At 45.0% G+C, this 19,216-nt stretch overlaps 1 protein-coding gene across 1 annotated transcript in view; it reads right to left on the minus strand.

Annotated features, from left to right (window-relative positions):
* The window catches only part of SERPINE2 (serpin family E member 2), a 641,152-nt gene that overhangs the window by 11,991 nt on the left and 609,945 nt on the right, over window positions 1–19,216 (minus strand). The window contains exon 8 of the mRNA XM_069618158.1: window positions 951–1,034. Coding sequence (XP_069474259.1) covers window positions 951–1,034 — 84 coding nt within the window. The remainder of the gene's footprint in view (window positions 1–950; window positions 1,035–19,216) is intronic.

Consider the following 19,216-nt stretch of genomic DNA (forward strand, 5'->3'; position numbering starts at 1 on the left):
GGTGAATTTACAGCACATTTTGACAAAGCGATACAATTTCAAACAATACTGTGAATTCATCCTACAGTAGTTACTTAAATAAGCCCTACATACCCAATAATTACTTTTAAAAGTGTGAACATGTCAAAGTTAGTGTGTGCACAAGCAGCATTAATGGACAGTGAAAAGATGTCTGCTCATCAAAGTGCACACAAGTTTTTTAGGGTGCCTATAAGAGCCAAAACAGTTGGCTTTATGAATGCTTGGTAGTATGCTAAATGCTAACCTTGGGTTTGTGGGTGGAGTTAACAGTTTATACTTGTATGCTTAAAGTGATATACTGGCACAAACAGTACAAAAACATGTCAAATAGCCAGAATATGCTTTGCCTCAGTGAATTTTATATGTATAATTTTCATATGAGAAAGTTGTTGGTTGGGGCTATGATTCAGTCTTGGCAATAGCGTAACTGTAGGTGGGTACGCAATTCATACAAGGGGATGGCAGAACCAAGTAGATAGGATCATTAACCTATGTTGTTTATACAAGAGTCACAAATCACCCCTAGAATATGAGAAATTGACAGCTTTCCTCAGGCGTCCAGTCGATCCTTATGAAAAATAATGATACCCTCGACTGTCCTTTTGCCCTTACCATTTCTAAATTGATCCTATGTGTCGCCTTTTTACTTAAGTCCGTTTCACACACTTGTTATGAAAATTATCAAATATACATACTATTCTTTAAAAACGTACAGGCTCCGTAGGCCTTCGCCCTAGAAAATAAGGTCAGTGTAATTATGTAGCAGAACTGATGAACAATTGTATGACTAGGTAGTATTTCTGAGAAAGAGATTTGATTTAAGGAGTACTCTTCAATGAAAGTGCCCCAGCACAGACTTTGGATTTTTACAACTTGCTTTTTTATTTGATGTATAAAATAGCATGCAGTTGTATACAATTGAGACTCACCTGTATGATTATGTCTGATGAGAAACAAAAATGGTCTGTCAACTATAAACCAAGGAGGGGAGGAGCGTGCCATCAAAACAGCAGCTAGGGTAAGAAAACATGCATTTGTCATTTGGCATCCAGAAAAACATTGAGGCACAAAATACTAAAATTCACTGTCATAATATGAACACAAGTAATCAGATGAGAAAAAGGTTAATCAAAGGTATTTAATGTAAATATATATATATATATATATATATATATATATATATATATATTCAATGAAAAAACTATGTTAAGGGGACGTTATGGTTAAGTTACACTAATAAAAACCTATGCAATTCATGAAACACCTTTGTTAAAGGGACGTTATGGTTACAATTAAAACCGAAAACCCCCTGAAATTCGCCAGTTATGGTAACTTGCCCATCACTGTGCACTGCTAAGACTAACACCCAGGACATCAAAGATGACATCACAAATGTCAACCTCCCTTTAACCAAGTTTTTTCAGTGAATTTCATAAGTTATTAGTGCAACTTAACCATAACATCCCTTTAACAAAGTTTTTTCAGTGAATTTCATGGGTTTTTACCAGTGCGTGCTATTGTCCTACAACTTACTAATATCATACTTACCCAATATAGCAGTATTTGTGTCCAATTTACAAAACAAAGTGTCATAATTTTTAACACTTCTATACACTTTTTACAATTATTTCAACTAGTTTTGCATCCGTAGACATCTACAAACATCTGACTTCATTGCGGACCTTCCGGACAGTGCCACATGACCATACGCTGGTGCGCGGCATGATGGCGTGTCCGAGAACCCGTCCGCACTTCCCGATAAGATCCGTGCTTCGCAGACAGTTCGGAAATGCATTTTCTACTGATCTAGGAACTTTCAACTTCAAAATTTCCCTTGCACAGCTCCAACACCTATTCCTACTCATTATTCATTAACACTCTAGTACACAGTACATAGTTTTAGCAAAACTGCTATTTATCTTAAAACGGCATCAGCTAATGCCATCCCTCCTCCCCAAGAGCCTCCACCATTGCTGTAATTAGAAATAACACGCGCAACATTTCCCCTGTCCACCTACCCCTCCATATTAGTGTTTGGTGCCTCTTCCCTCAATTCCTCCCCACCTTTCGTTCTTAGCTCTCCTGCCAAAAAAGAAATGCATCCAAAAACAACAAAAGCAATGTTCCTTTAGGAACCACCTTTCACAGTTAAAAAAGAGAACTAAAAAAAAAACGTATAGGCTCCATCTACTTTATATTTCTCAGTAAAGTACATAGACGCAATAAGTATTTCCAACATTACCATTTGCATTTTGTTTTATGCTAATGGGAATATTGTGGCGTTCATCCACTGTTCAAGGGACTGGAACGGTGGATACCGGCCCAGCAGCCCAAGTTACCAGCCCAAGCGAAGCAAGGGTGGATAACGAGGTCTCTGGACCATTATCCCCCCCATTCCAGCCCCTGTAATGAAGGATGAAGGCCATTAGCACCATAGGTTCCCAAAGCGGGAACCCTGGGTGCTAAAAAATAAAAAAATAAAAAGATTTTTCTTCCTACACAAATCCTTTTCCAAGATGGCCACCATGGAAAGGGAAGAAAAGGTTCCATACAGGGCCCCTCTTCGCTTTCCATGGAAGCCTGTAGAAGGCGAAAAGAGAACCCTATGACCTTATTACCACAAGCACATTTTTCTTCCCTTTCAAATCTATCCCAATTTCGAATAACTTTACCACAAAGCCAGTCCCAGGTGGACATGGCCACTTTAACCCCATGTGTTGTCCCTCGTGGTCATGGCCAGTAGACAGATTGTCCGGGTCACAGAATAAGGTCGTGATCCGGACAATCTGGCCACTGCCCATGGCCACAGGCTACACCTCAGTCACCAAAGATATTTCACTATTTTTTGTACCTAAATGATGACACTTGGCAAAAAATAAAACACGGGCACATTTGCAAAACCATGCTTTCAGGGCCTTGCCAATACTCCTACACAAGTTTGCTGGAAATCCACGCATGTTTTATTTTTTCAAAAGTGTCAAATGTATGCACATACAATCGTCATGTAACCTAGCTCCACTTGACAAAATCCATTCAGCCGTTACGAAAACATTTATATCTAAATCTATAATCTTTTTGCAAACCTTTGTGTAGATTTGTCAAATAGCACCACATTTATTAGCCTTTATAATATTTTGGGACCCCCCCTCTATTTTTGCCCCCTCGTGACAGAATCCCACCAAACATCGCAAAAACATTTATATCTAGATCTATTATCAGTTTACCAAATTAAGTGTAGATTTGTCAAATAGCACCTCATTTATAAGCCTTTACATTATTTTGGGACCCCCCCTCTAATTTTGCCCCCTCTTGACAGAATCCCACCAAACTTTGCAAACTCATTCATGCAGTTTCATTGAGTGGTGCCAAAGTAATATGGCGTCCAAAAACAGACTTTTGCGGCAAAAAACACCAGTTTATTTGCTTCCTGCAGCCATATCCCAACCCAACCCCTCCTCATCACCCCTCAACGGCCCAGAGATTATTTGATGAGTTTGACAAGTGCAATGTTGTCTTTTTTAATATGTTTTTACCGCGATGTCAGCGGACACCGTCCGCTGTCCGCGAATCCAAGAAGGCGGGCGTTTCCAAAAATCTGGCGCACTTCACTCTTTTCACCATCCAATCAGTGGGCACGTCCAATGACCGCAGACACCACGTTGCCCTCTAAGCCAATCGGAGTCCTGTCCGCGGACCGAACAGGGAAGTGTGTCCGCACAGCGGACATAGATATCACTAATTTTGTGGGACCTACTTTTTAGTCGTTTTTTTAAAAAACTACTGGACGATTTCCACCAAATTTACAAAAGCAAACTTTTGGGACTAAGCTGCCTCTCCTGCCGCAAATTTGGTGGAAATCCGTCCAGCGATTTGGGCTGTAGGTGTCCAGGGGGAGCGAAGTTATAAGCCGCCCAAAAAGGGCTCTTCGTATGGGTTTAGCAACTTAAACATAACTACATGGCCGTTACCGCAGGCCATGTAATATATACATATTATAGGCAGCAGTTTCCACCATATAGTTAAGGTGAAACCTTTGCACCTGTTGTACCACCCGCCATCTGGCCCTCCCTGCCACCCGCTCACCTGGAGAGGATATGACCTTCAGACGATGCTGTGTCTATCAGTGCGTACCGTCACATGATCGTGACTGCAGCCCTTGCAGGCCTGCTCCTGGATGTTTCCTCCTCTGAAACTTCTTTGACCCAAGTGTTTTGTAGAGCCACTGCCTGTTTTTTATTTATTGGACATTTATAAGGCGCTTATACGGCAAGACAGTGTTTCAAGGCATCAGGGAAGGGAACAGGGGAGCAAATAAACATTAATAATTGACAATGAATAGGTAGAAACAAGTAGCGGTCCTACTAGGCCTTGTGACATTCAGAGTTGGGTTAAGTGCTATTAGTGTCCCCCAGAGGGGGGAGGAAGTGCCACAGGTGCCTACTGGGAGGCAACTGGTAAGTGAAAGGGCAGAGACGTACCAGTGAAGGGAGAGGTCTACCGCCCAACAGGTAATTGCAGGGCAGAGGCAAACCACCCGACAGGCGGGTGTGGGCCCAGAGGGCAGTGCAGGGGGGGATGCTGGTGGCAATTGGGCATAAGGCCAGGATCCTATTTGACTTATGAGAGACCAGGTGTTAGGCAGAATCCTGTGCAGTGCCCTTAGGGACCACTACACACAATTAAGACTACAGGTGGCAATACAAGTTTTACCTTTGGTACAAGCCTGTACTACTATGTTAAAGTGGTAGCAGTAGCGGAGCAGCCAGGCTTATCTCAAGAGTATATGAGCAGTAGCAGAGATTACACAAAGGGACCACAATTACTGTGACTCAAGCAAACACTGACTCAAGGTTTCAGGTAAAAAATATAAGTACATTTAGTTTTAAACCATTTTTTTTTAAACACGACACTTCTATTAATTCAAAAACCACACGTAAAATACACTACAACTAACCAATTCACTTTGTACGGTATACTTCAAGGTACGTACCCTGTGTTTTAGCGGGCCGGTGTTGTGAAACAGAAGACGTTACCGGGAATACACTTGCGATCACTTGTTGACAGTAATGACAGTTCGGTCTTACTAAAGAAACGCGTATCCGCGGCAAGAAATGTTACCAGGGCAAAAACACACTTAGCACCTGAGATACCCAGAGAGAGTTGGGGGCAAAAATCATAGGCAATACTTTTGTCAAGGAAGACAGAACCAGAGAACACTCTTAGACAGAAATTCAAAAGTCAATAGGCCGCAGCCAGTGTCAAGTGGAACCGGGTTCCTGTTGTCGAGGATCACACAGTCAGATAGTTCACGATTCAACGTAGCCAGGAGTACTTGGATATTGTCAACAGAGGAAGCAAAAGTTATAAGAAGGAGGGAAGACAAGGGCCAGCCTTAGAGGCGAAGAAAAGGGATTCACCCAAAATTCCTCGAGCAGAACACAGTACCTTATTCAATGAAGAAGCGGGTGCCACGGCAGTTGTTCCTGGTAGTTTCCTGCAGACCCTACGGTTGCTGGAGCTTCGATACGAAGGAGGACGTCTGGAGGGGTCTGCACCACACAGGGATGAAGCTGGCAGCAGCAACAACGAATAAAAGGTGCGCTCCTTGAAACAGGAGAGGCTCTTCAGATGGCTATCCGGACCACTACAGCAGTGTGCAGTGATTTCGACCACGAAGAGGATCCTCTGGCTGTAGAAGATGAGCTGGTTATCCCCACCAAGCTCAAGGGAGGAAGACTCCGGAATAGATCTTCTCTGGTCGTCGAAGGGTAGATAGTTTAGGACTGCAGCATTGCTTCACCGGGACGGGATAGTTGCAGCAGTCGACTTCTTCTCCGCTTCTCTTCGGTTCCTTGTAGTTCCAGTGGCGACTGACTTCTAGCCCAAGAGACCTGCCGTTTAAGCGAAAATCCCCCATTCACACAGACTGGCTGTTAATCACGTAGCCGGGGGTTGTCCGGCCTGCACAACCACCTCAGCCAATCATGGCAAAGTGCTAAGGATTAACCCTTTCCAGTACTCCATGTAAGATGGGGTGTACTTGATCTGTGCTTAAATGACTATGTAAAGTTAATGGCAACTTTACCCTTTTCTCGGGGACAGTAGTCAGCCTCAGTAATGGAGTCGGTGGGAAGTCTAAAAGACAACCCTGTGTCCCTGCACTGAAGGTGCTGTGTAAAACACAAAAGAAGAAAGCTACAGAAGTGGTGTACTCCAGAGTCCACAATCACAAAAACAGATTAAATACACATGGCAAAACATAAGTAAGAGCGGGAAAAAAGGGGTACACTCTTACCAAGTGGAAAAATAAACTCCAGAAATCCAGCAAAGCTGCTGAGGGACTCACTAGGTAAGGGAAATTAGCCAATTGAATGAGAATTATCCTTAACACCAGGCCACCAATTTCAGTGACAGAGGGGAGGAGAAGAAGAGAAAGATCTTGAGGTGAGAGAGACATAGAGAGAGAGAGAGAAGGACAGAGACAGAGAGAGAGAGAGAAGGAAAGAGAGAGAGAGAGAGAGAGAAGGACAGAGCGAGAGCAAGAGAGACAGCCAGCTGAGGAGAGGGACCTGTCCCCAGCTCTCTGCTTGGAGAAACGTTTGACCAGCAGAGAGTTGGCATGAGAAGATCGAAGGGATCTGGTAGGAGAGTATTTATTGAGAGTGAGCTGCCGGTAGTGTGGTGCCAGGCCCAGATTGGTTCCAGGTGATGTTACTGAACTTAATGTTAATGAATCAACTTTTACTGGGAAAAATACATTTCTATTTTATTTTTAATTGGGGGTTCCCTCCCCAATCCCCCCATTTCTAAGCCAATCCAGAATGAACCCCACCCCTTTTAACCCCCTACCCCCACCCCATATATGGGATACATTATTCACCGTAATCGTATTTCTGATGCTTGTACTGTTTAGATTCAAATGCTATGCATAGGCTGACATCTAGTGGAAGCTGCAAAGTATTACAGTTGTTATTTTTGAAACTCGAAAAGGGACGCTAACAGGGCGTGCCAGTAATACTATCCCTAGTGTGATGTACACTGTACCCATGGTCCTTCACGCGTTGAAGTCCCTGAGATTGTTTTGTTCTGACCTAAGGTTGCATGAAGTGTAGCGTGAGTACATGTGTATCCAAGTAGATGGATAACAGAAAGCTCATATAACATCTATGCACCTTCTCTCAGGGGAGGAAGGGTGGGCACATGTGAATCTAAGCAGATACAAGCATCAGAAATACGATTACGGTGAGTAATGTATCCTTTTTGAGGCTTGTGGAATCTGCTTAGATCACATGCTATGCACAGATTAGTGAGCACTGTTAGGAGAAGGTGGTGGGTCGTGAGAAGGAGCAGCAGCAGCAAATAGATGTTTTAAAACCGCTTGTCCCACCTGTGTATCTGCTTTGGAATGGGTGTCAATGCAGTAGTGCCGAGTGAAGGTGTGTACTGAGCTCCATGTAGCTGCTTTGCAAATGCTGTCTAAGGGGACATTTGCGATGAAAGCCAGAGTAGCTCCTGTGTTCCGTGTGGAGTGAGCTCTTGGTGTAAAAGGCAGCGTTTTGTTTGATAATGAATAGCATAATTGTATACATCTGACTATCCATCTGGAGATGGCATTCTTGGAAATGCGGTCTCCTTCTCTGCCTGGTGCTACGGAGACAAACAGTTGATCTATTTTCCTAAACGGCCTGGTCTTGTTTACGTAGTAAAGGACCGTCCTCCTCACATCCAGTGTGTGGAGTTTTACCTCAGTCGAGCTAGTTGGATTCTGAAATCAAGCCGGAAGCTCAATAGATAGGTTCACATGGAATTTGGAAATTAATTTAGGGGAGAACCTAGGATGAGTTCGTAAAATCAATATATCTTTATGGATGATAAAGAAAGGGTCCTGCACTGACAATGCTTGCAATGCACTAACTCTTCTTATGCAAGTAATAGCCGCTAAGAAGGCGGTCTTGTATGTCAGGTGTTTAATACTTGACTTATGCATAGGCTCAAATGGGGGTATCATGGTGTAAAGCGCTCTATAAATAAATAAATCAATCATGAGCTTTGCTAGCACTACATTGAGATTCCATCCTGGCGGTGGGTTTGAAATTGGAGGGGAGTCTTTTTACTCCCTCCATGAATGCTTTAATGACTGGAATTTTCCACCACGATACTTGACAGAGGTGGTATAAGCTGATAAAGCCGCCAGGTGGACCTTTATAGAGTTGAATACTAACCCTGAATCTAACAAGTGGAGCATATAATTTAGGATGTGTGAAGGAGTACATTCTATGGGGTTTGTTTGTTTTGACTGGCACCAAATTACAAATCTCCTCCACTTGTCAAAATAACAGTGTCTAGTGTTTGGTTTTCGTGCCTCCTTGAGGATATCCATACAACACTGTGGTACATTAAGGTGTCCAAACTCAATGACTTCAGGAGCCATGCTGCCAAGTTCACTGAGTGTGGTTGTGGGTGCACTGTTGTTCCCCCGTGTTGGGTTAACAGGTTGGTTTGGCATGGCAGTTTGATGGGAACGCACATCGCCAATTTGCGCAGATGTGGATACCACGGTTGTCTCCCCCAAATGGGAGCAACTAGGATGAGCGTCATCTTTTCTCTGTGCATTTTGTTCACTATCCTACTCATTAATGGAGGGGGTGGGGGGCAGTAGCGTAAGCACATTTCTTGGACCAGTTCATCCATAGGGTGTTCTCCTTGGAGTCTGGCTGGGGGAACCTGGACGCGAAGTCTGGGCATTGCCTGTTTTCTCCTGTAACAAACAAGTCTAGTGTGGGGTAATCCCACTGAGAGAAGATGTGGCCTACGACGCTTGATTCTAGTTGCCACTTGTGTTCCTCTGGTAGGGGATCTCTGCTCAGAGAGTCTGCTAGAGTGTTGAGTGCCCTTGCAACGTGTTGGGAGGATGGGGATATCCCCCGTCTGAGTGCCCATTTCCATATTTTCTGCACCAACTTGGACAGACTTGGAGTGTGTGCCCCCCCTGTTTGTTGATGTAGAACATCGCAGTTGTGCTTTCTGTTAAAATTTGAACCGACTGGTTCGTCAGTTGCGCTTCGAAGGCTTGAAGTTCTTTGAATACTGCTAGTAGTTCAAGCAGGTTGATCTGGTTCTGTGCCGTGATGTGAGTCCACAGACCATGTGCTGTGTGGTGAAGGTAATGAGCCCCCCCACCCGGAGAGTGATGCGTCTGTTGTGGCAATTGCTTGTGCTTCCAGATCGTGGAAGGGTTTTCCCTTTAACAGGTTTTCTTTCGACCACCAAAGTAGGTTTTGAACTAGTGTTGGTGAAACGACCACTAGATCGTCCCACTGACCACTTGCCTGAGACCACTATTTAGCCAACCATTCCTGCATTGGTTGCATGCACAGGCGTGCGTGTGGGACTAGATATATGCATGATGCCATCATGCCTATATAACGCATTGCTTTGCGTACGCTTATCTGGAGACCGGCTTGATACTGGGGTATTTGCTGAAGCAAGCATGTTCTCCACTTTCTCCATGGATGGAAAGGCTAAACCTGCTCTTGTATTTAATACAGCTCCTAGGAACTGTTTTGTTGTGTTTGGTTCAAGACTTGACTGTTCCTCATTTATTGAGAAGCCCAATTGAAAAAGAAGATTCATGGCTCTTTGCGTGTTTTATCTGCAAATATGGGGTGTTTCTCCTATGATCAGGCAGTCATCCAGGTAAGGGTACATTGGGATTGCCTCCCTGCGCATGTGCGCCGCCACCAATGCCAGTACCTTGGTGAATACCCTTGGATCTGAAGCTATTCCGAAGAGTAGCACCTTGAAATGGTAGTGCTGGTTTGCTACTTTGAACCGCAAGAGTTTTCTGTGCACTGGGAGCATTGAAATATGAAAATAGGCATCTTTCATTTCCAATGTTGCCAAGTAATCCCCTTGTTTTAGCAGGGGAATTCCCTCTTGTAGAACTTTTGTGGCTTTACATTAGTGTTTGCAGGGCGTAAGTCTAATACTCGGCGCATAGTTAGATCTTTCTTTGGCACAAGGAAGCATGTTGAATAAATACCCTTGTTTACCTAGTTGGACGGCACAATCGCGATGGCGTCTGAGGACCAGCGCGTTGACTTCTTCTACCAGGATGAGTTGTTATTCCTCTGTTGTCTTCCTTTGGTGCAGGGGGTGGTTCAATGGTTTTTCTAGGAGCTCCACACAATAACCTATAACACCCACTTGTCCGTGGTTATTCCGTCCCATGCGTGGGTGAAGTGTGAAATCCGTCCCCCTACTGGGGAGGCATAGGAGGGGACCTGTAGCGGGCAGTCATTGTTTGGGAGGTGTTCCTCCACCTCTAGATGTGGAGGATGTCCCCCGGCCTCGGGATGACCTTGTGACGCTTGACCCTGGTTGATGTCCTATGATGAATATATATATATTTTTTTTAAACGTGTTTATTTTAAACAGGCAGGTTATGGCAATACAAAGCTTAATCACTTGCGACATGTAGCATACAGTAATACCATTTGGCGCTCCTCCCACCCCACCCTTCGGTCTCAAGTTCCTTCTTCACTTCCCTGTAGGGGGTCTCCATCCTGAATAGTTCTCCTAGCCAGTAGGGGCTTCAAAGTCAGGGCTGGGAACCTTTGGTCGAACTCCAATACCGGACCCCAGATGTTGCGAAAGCGATACAAGGTGCCCGCTCCGGCAGCCGTCACCTTCTCGGCGATCAGGATGTCCCAGACTTTCATCCACCAGAAAGGCATGAGAGGGCCTTCCATCGTTTTCCAGGTGCGGGCTATCACGTTCCTACCCGCAAGTAGGCATTGTGACAATAGTTTGGCCTTGGGGCCAGACCTGGGGTAAATCCCGGGGATCGGTGTTCCAAGGAGGATAGGTTCGGGGGCCAAGGGCAGTCGCACCTGAGTGATGTCCGCTATTGTTGCCAAGCATTGTTTCCAAAAGGCTTGAGCCTTGGGGCAGGACCACCACATGTGGAAGAAGGAGCCTATTTGGCCGCACTATCTCCAGCATTGCGGGTTGATCGTGGGGTTCATGTGGTGGAGTCTTAGGGGAGGGTAGTACCACCGGAGGAGGATCTTGTAGGCGCACTCTCTATTCGTGATGCATGATGAGGAGGTGTGAGCCCGGGACCAGATGTCAACCCACTGTTGGTCTTCAATCGGAGGGCCCAGGTCCGTGTCCCGTAGGGCCATATACCGGGTCTTGGAGGTTAGGAAGTCAGTTTGGAGGCGCTTGTATTGAGTAGAGATTCTTCCTTGGGGTGGGAGCTCCTTAAGGGTCAATTCAATGGCTGTGGGGGGACGAGTAGCCGTCTGGCGAGTCTGTGTATGAGTGCACCAGTGGCATAGCTTGGTATATGTGAACCTATCTCATTACTGGATCCCAAAGAGTTCTTTGCATCGCTCAAAGGTGCAGGGTTGGCCCCCTTCAAAAAGTTGACCCAGGGTCTCTGGGCCTCCTGCAATCCAGGCCTTAAAATTCCGGGGAAGCAGACCAGGAGAGAAGGTCGGGTTCATGAACACTGGGGAGAGGGGGCTGAGCCCCGTCGGGATCCTCTTCTGTTTCAACACCTTGTCCCACACCGAAATGGTGTGTTTGGTGGACGCCAGGAGATTCCGCCACTGTCGCCGTTCCGGAGGGGGGACATGTGGGAGAAAGCGTAGCCGGAGGGGCAACTGCGCTTGTTCGAAGTCTACCCATCAGGGCGGTTGGTGAGGACTTGCCATGATTGGGTACCAGACAGGTGAGCCGTCATTTGGTATTTCTGCAAGTCAGGGACCCCGAGCCCACCCAATTTCGCGTTGCCCAGCATCGTGGATTTAGGGATCCTGGGCTTTTTCCCCCTCCAGATAAACTGCAGCATTTTCTTCTGTAAGCGTTGAAGGGCTGGCGCCGGGACCGGCACCGGGAGTGTGGAGCATGCATACAGAAATCTCGGTAGTAAGTTCATTTTACAGGCTGTAATGCGGCCCATCAGCGAGATCTCCTGTGTCGCCCAGCGTCCCAAATCTGCCTCCAGTTTGTAAATAGTGGGGGAAAATTAGCCCGATAAGTCTCGCTTGGACTGGCCGGGATCTGAACTCCCAAGTAGCTAATTCCTTTGGTCGACCATTGTATTGGGCATAGCGGAACCAGAGCTTCTTGGGCTTCTCGGGTCAAGCCCACTCACATGGCGACTGACTTCCGGTAGTTGACTGTGAAGCCTGTGACCGTGCCATAGCTCGTTATCTCAGCCAGGGCTTGAGGGAGGGAGGAGCGGGGTTTTGTGATAGTCAGGAGGACATCATCTGCATAGAGGGCCAGCTTATGGTGCACCGGGCCTGTTTGAAAGCCTTCGACTGCAAGATTCAACCTGATCCGCTGGGCAAACAGTTCCATAATTAAAGCGAAGAGAAGTGGCGACAGCGGGCATCCCTGTCTGGTTCCGCAAGTTAGGTTGATGGGGGAGGAGAGGATGCCGTTAACTCTAAGGAGGGTTTTGGCGGCTTTGTAATTTGCCAGCGTCATGGTGCAGAACTCCGGGCCAAATCCAAAAGCCTCCAGGGTGAGCCTCATGAAAGTCCAATCCACTTTGTCAAACGCCTTGGTCGCGTCCAGGGCCAAGAGCACCAACTCCCGGGAATCTCGGGAGGCGAGTTCCACCAGATCCAGGGCTCTTCTAATTTTGTTGGCTGTGGAACGGTGTCTGAGGAAGCCACTCTGATCCGCACTGATTATCTCCGGCAAGAATCGAGACAGACGAGACGGTTACCAGTCATTTGGTCGAAAACCAAATGGTCGAATGACAATTTGATCAATGTAAAATGGTCGAAAAAAAAAGGTCTAATTTTTTTATTTTATGGGGGGGGTTCCGGCCCCAAACCCCCTTTTTCTTTATTAAAAAATATTTTTTAAGCAACCAAAACTAAAAAAATATAAATAAATAAATAAATAAATTCGACCTTTTTTTCCGACCATTTTGATTCGATCAAATGGTCATTCGACCATTTATTTTCGACCAAATGACTAGACACCAGACGAGACGCCAGGATTTCAGAGTAAATATTGGCATCTATGTCGAGCAGGGCAATGGGTCTATATGATGCAGGGTTCTTCGGATCGCCCCCAGGTTTAGGTAGTGGGACCGTAATGGACCCTTGCATGGACGGGGTTACAGTGCCCGTGGTCCTGAACGAGTTAAACAACTGTACCAAAGGTGCTAATAGTTGGGGTTTGAAAATCTTTTAGAACCTGGTTGTATAGCCATCAGGGGCAGGGGCTCGGGATTTAATAGCTTTTATTGCCTCGTCCACTTCTTCGTCCGTGATAGGCGCCTCCAGAGAGTCACGGGCTGTTCTTGTCCTATGATGAATTTTGATTTTGTCCGTATCCTGACCCTCTTTGGGAACTTTGGCTGCGAAAACTGCGAAAATTGTTCCCGCCCCTTTGGCCAGGTTGTTTGTCAGTTGCCCAAGGGATTTGAGGGTATCATATTCCTCTTTGGCTGATTGCAGAGCGTCCTCTACCGCTTTGCCGAATAGTACGGTTGGTTCCACTGGCATGTTGAGTAACGTTGCCTGGGTCTCAAGCTTGAAGCAAGACTGGCAAAGCCAAGCGTGGCGCTGTAGAATGGTTCTTTCTGCAATAATACAGCCTGCATTATCTGCAGTGTCGAGGTTGTTCTTCAGCAAGCTGCTGGCAGTGGCTTTGCCTTCCGCTGCTACTAGAGCAAGTTTAGACTTTAATGGCTCTGGAGCAGATTCGATGAGGGCCGGAATCTCATCCCATTTATGGCAGTCATAGCTCGCCAACAGTGTGGAAATGTTGAAGATCCTAGTTTGAAACGCTGCTGAAGTTGCAACTTTCCTCCCCATAGGACAGAGCTACTTGCTCTCCTTGTCTGGCGGAGCTTCTGAAGAGGCTAGTGGTGTACCTACCCCTCTTCTGAGTAGTTGTGACAACTAGCGAATCCAGCTTAAGCTGTCCCCTGATATATAAAGGATCACATGGCGCCAGGCGGAATAGTTTTTCTATCCGCGGGTTTACTGCTCTTGTTTGATTGGGCGTCTCCAGTGAAGGTTGGATTCTTCTCTGTATCGACTTCAAGATGGGGATGAACTGGGTAGCAGCTTTTTTGTCTCCCAGGATATCTTCGACAAAATATTTGTTTTGATGAGTCTCCTGTGTTTGAATACCGAAGTGCTCAGCTGCTTTGATTAATAAGTCATTGACTAAGGGCTGATTATCTACTGGAGAATCAGGACTGGGGAATCTTGTTTAATTGGAGAAGACATAGTACACACTTCTGCCTCATCATCATCATCACCACCATCATCATTATCAACATCATAGTATTGATATTCCTCATGATCCCCTTCAGTGTCTGTATGGCTCTCACAAAGGTCAGCAGAGGTGCGAGACCTTTTTGCTGGTGGCTGGGATGAAGACAGTGGCTGAGAAGTGGAAGACAGGGGCTAAGAGCTTGAAGCCTGAGCAGTAGGAGGTGTGATCTGAACATTTTCTATTGCCCGAGTTTTTTTTTCAAAGACATTTGAAAAAAAAAGTCATTCTGGACATCACCCTATCTATGTCCTCAGCTGACTATAGGGCCGAGCGGGGGATGACCCCCGGGTAGTGTATGGCAGGGACTTGGGGTGTAGGAGTGGGTAGGCCTTTATTTTGTAAGGCCTCACTTAAGGAACCTTCTTCTTCTCCTTCCTGTGGGACAGTTACAGTTTCTTTAGAAGGGGTACACTTGTCCCTATGAGACTTAGTCTTTGTTCTTATGAGACGTGTCTCTATGATCAGAGCTCTTTTAACCAGGTGAGATAACCCTGTGTTTTTGGACTTCCCAGCCGGTTTCGATGCAATATGTCAAGTTTTGGCATTCTGTCGACGTTCAGCAATCGGTCGAAGGAGTTTTATGGGTGGCGTCCTTTGTCTTACAGGGCCTGTGATGGGGCGACCACGACCTTGAGTGCCCAGAGGACAGGGAATCTACTGATCTCCCCCTAGATGCCGAATCTGAGTGTTTGGTTGGCGGTGCCGACGCATCGCTGCTGGGTGTGTGCTTAGTGTGGAAAGAGGAAGTGCTCTTGCTGCTGGGTGTCGTCCCCACAACAGAGCCGCCAGCCTGTCTTCTAGGGTCGGGGGCTTGCACTTGTGAACTTGGATGTTCCCCGTTGCCCTCGCCGTCCGAAAGACAGCAACGCTGCCTTCGCTGGAGGCTGCCGCCACGTCCAAGACGGCCTCCGCCAGCTTGGAGTTATGAGCCCAGTGTTTAGTTCTGCAATCTTTATGGGGCCCTAGATCTGATCTCTGCACCTTGGATATGCATAAGCTTACCATCCCTTTTAGGCCCCATGTTTAGGGGTATTGTGTAATGCACTATGTAGGGACCTTGCTATCCCAATAAGCTAGAAATCATCAATTTTGGTGCCAATTGTTAAGAAGGGCAATCTTAGTAATCCATCTAGTTATAGCCCCATTTCATCTCCAAATTTTTTGGGAGGCTTACATCTTCAAGAATTTTGACCAGATCTAAGGTATATTATCCAATCTCACCAATGCAATTTGGGATCCATGAAGGTCTGCGGACCACAGAAAAGGCCTTAAACCAGCTATGTTTAGTAAGTATACAACATGAGGCAAATAATTGATGTTCCTAGCATTCAAGGATCTGTCAGGCCCATTGGATTGTGTGAATCAGGATCTGCTGTGAGAGAAGTTAGCAGAGAAAGCACTTCACCCACAACATTCTAAATCTACCAAGGGTCTGCATACAGATTTAGACGTTTTCTTAAGGAATGGGATTGCAGGGGAACTGTACCAGCCTTTTGCTTCAAAGAGTAGTGTGGCATGACTATCTGCCGGCACCCCTCCTCTTCAATCTTCACATTAACAATCTTGAGGGTAAATTCAGTTGTGTACAAGATCCTCCCATCTTCTCTAGTTGATGTCATCAAGTTTTATTATATGCAGACGACGAAGTCTGGACCTCTAGGGAACTACAAAGATCGGTGGACATCTCTTTTAGATATGTCAATAAATATAACTAATATTACTAAATCCAAGGTGGTGGGCTTAGTGATCTATAAGGCACCTAATTATGGTATATTTTGCACAAGGCCAAATTGGAACAGGTTCAACTTTATCGTTATTTGGACATTTCTTTCTCAAATATGCAAGGGTGGACAAACCATATGAAAAAGCAAGAGTTACAAATGAGCCAGTCTAATGGTGCACTGCTATGTTTTGCCCATAATGCTGGGGAATGCTGATCAAGGCTAGATTGACAGTGAATAGGGCAAAGACTGTTGGAATGGCAACTTATGGTGCAGGCATATGGGGATATAGTAATGTGCAGTTACTTGCATACAATGTTTTTCTGCGCATGGTATTAAGGGTCCTATAGTGTGCACCGATTTACTCTGTTGATGCTGAATTGGCAGTGCTGCATGCAAATGTTTTTATTTAAAAAAAGCCCCCTAATACATTGGTGTTCCATCTGGACAAACGCCACAGCAGACCTAACCCGTGGACTACTCAACCTTTTAAGCAGTGCAGAAGGTATGAGAGTAGACTGGTTAAGGTATGTTAAGCAAGAACTAGCTCACATTGGTTTGGAATCATAGTTTTGCGACCCGAACCTCATAGGCTCAAACTGAAGTCCCTTATGAAGAAACGCTATTTTGATCATATGATTTCACTCGGAGAGGATTGCAAGGTGTGTATTTACCAATGGTTTGAGCAGATCTTTCCATCAAACTAGTTCTTTCTACAGATTCTAACCTATATCCAGGGAGGATAGCTCAGTGACAACATGCTTGCCTTGGAAACAAGACGACACAAAGCAACACAGGATCGATCCAAGGGTACGCGCTTAGAAACCTCTGGGTAGTAAGCGCTTTATAAATACGCAACTAAGACATATTCCTGTAACAGCACCTCGATGCCCCCGGGCTGTGTGAGTGCTTTAAAAATGCAAATAAAATAAAAATAAATTAAATATTGGATAAGAAATCAGTATTCTCATTCACTTATAACTAAATGTAGGTTAGACATCCTCTCGCATACTGCCCTCCCCAGTAGGTGGAAAGATGCACCAACTATTGATTTTAAACACATATGTTAATATAGTGCAATTGAAGGCTTAATGCACTTATGCTTTTTTGTCATGTATATAAATATTTAAGGAACAGAACTCTTTTCCTGGTACTATGCACAGTGTACCTTAGACAATGTGGCATTGTGTTGATGTTTATAGCAATGTGTAATACTCCATTGGTGTGTTGGTCTGTGGAAAAGCTTTTAATCAATGCTTTCAAAATAATGTCAAAACCTGAAATCTCATGGATGGAAAATTGATATCGATTCCGATCAGGGGTCAAGTCCTAAACATTAAAGCGGGGAGACTCATCAACGCACGCAATGGGATGTGACGTCGGCAGAAATTAGCATAAATATTCACATGTCATTAAATCGGCTTAGCATAGCCACACAAATGGCATTTGTGTTTCATAAAATCAACACAGACACAAAACCAAGAGAGGATATTTTATTCTAATAGTGTTTTTGAAAACGTAAAAAATGTGCACGTTTTACACTCCACAAACCCATACAAATGTTTTCCCTACAACTTGCAGTACAGAAATGGGACATTTCACCCTTTAGTTGTTTGTTATTTCTCATCAGGTTATATAGTGCAGTGGTGAAGTGTCAGGCATGCAAACCTGACTACACCGGTTTGAACCCAGAGTTCGGCTTTAATTCATAAATTCACAGATGACGCTCAATGTTTCTTATTTTAGCTGGAGGGGGGCTGAATCCACCCTCTGAAAAAAGTGAGTGGACTCTACCCACCAGCGTGCAACCTCGACTTGAGCCTTGATTTAGATGTTTTTACCCTTACATTGCACATTGATTATGTTGTTTAATGCATTTTACTGTTAGTTGATACTTACTAATATTGTCAAGAATGTTCTTGGTCTTTCCATACTATTCCCCATTTGAGGCTAATCTCCTCCCGGAGCATATATGCACCATGGTTATCTCCATTCTATATGAAGTTCTCACTGCCTTCGGGACTAAGGAGTTAATCAACCTCAAGTCTCAATGGGAAAGGGATGCGGGCCCACTTTAAGCTGACGACTGGCTGGAGGCTTGATGTCTTAAAAGGGAAATTGGGATCTCCGCTAGGATACGGTTGATTCAACTTAAAATTCTTCACAGAGTCTATTATTCTCACACAGCATTTTTTATGTGGGGCCGCATTGATCATGCTGAATATCTTAGGTGCGGAGGGATATGGGGTACCTTTTTTCATATGATTTGGGAATCCCCTTCAGTTTGCTGGTTCTGGCAGAAATGTCTTGATAAGGTAAGCACTGTTTCAGGACTGGTGATACCGGAAGAGCTATGGCTATTGCTTATGGTGATATGGGGTGAAACTGTTAATTGTTATGAGAAACTGTTTACATCCAATGCTGTCGGACTTATGACACCGACTAATGCATCAATGTGGGGGGCGGCAGAGCACCTTCGATTGACTGGGTGGATTTCTGAAATGGACAGATGCATGGCCCTGGATAGAAAAAAAAGAGTGTATAACGCCCGGGGCTGCCCAGAGAAATGGTCAAAAATATGGGGGAAATGGGAGGGGAGTTTAGGGGGTGGGAGAGGGCCTGATACTTTTCCGATTGGATTCATTTGCTTTGTTTCCTTATCCTTAGTTGTAATCCTCCTGATGTTTTTCTGCACACTGCAACGTTACCCAATCATTTTTAAAAATGTTTGTGTTAGGTCTCAAGTTACAAAATAATAAAATGTATTTTTTTTTAAATGTTCTAGGTCTTATGTATTGTTTTTATGAAAACTTTGTAAGGTTTCCCTAAATAAAGCGTACGTTTTAATTTGAAATACATTAGAGAAACATTTTGGAGCGCCAGATCAGAAAAACACGTCTATTCCATTAGTAAACAAAGGATTTGCCATTGTGTGGTGTTGTGTTATGAAGAAACAAGTGACTGTGGCAGTATTCGCCCCTCTTATTAAAAAGCAAGTCAGCTGTTGGCCTTTTGCTGGAGAAAGTGAGGCAGTCAAAGTAGACAACCCAGTGATGTCCCCCAACGCAAGCTAAATTCGCCTTTCTTGGAGCCATTATCCAGGGGTCAGTCTGCAACCCTGTAGGTACACAGACAGCTGAAGCCATCCCCAGAACCAA

The sequence above is a fragment of the Ambystoma mexicanum genome, chromosome 10 (genome assembly GCF_040938575.1).
Source record: "Ambystoma mexicanum isolate Mex_15411 chromosome 10, UKY_AmexF1_1, whole genome shotgun sequence".
NCBI classification, from domain to species: Eukaryota; Metazoa; Chordata; class Amphibia; order Caudata; family Ambystomatidae; genus Ambystoma; species Ambystoma mexicanum.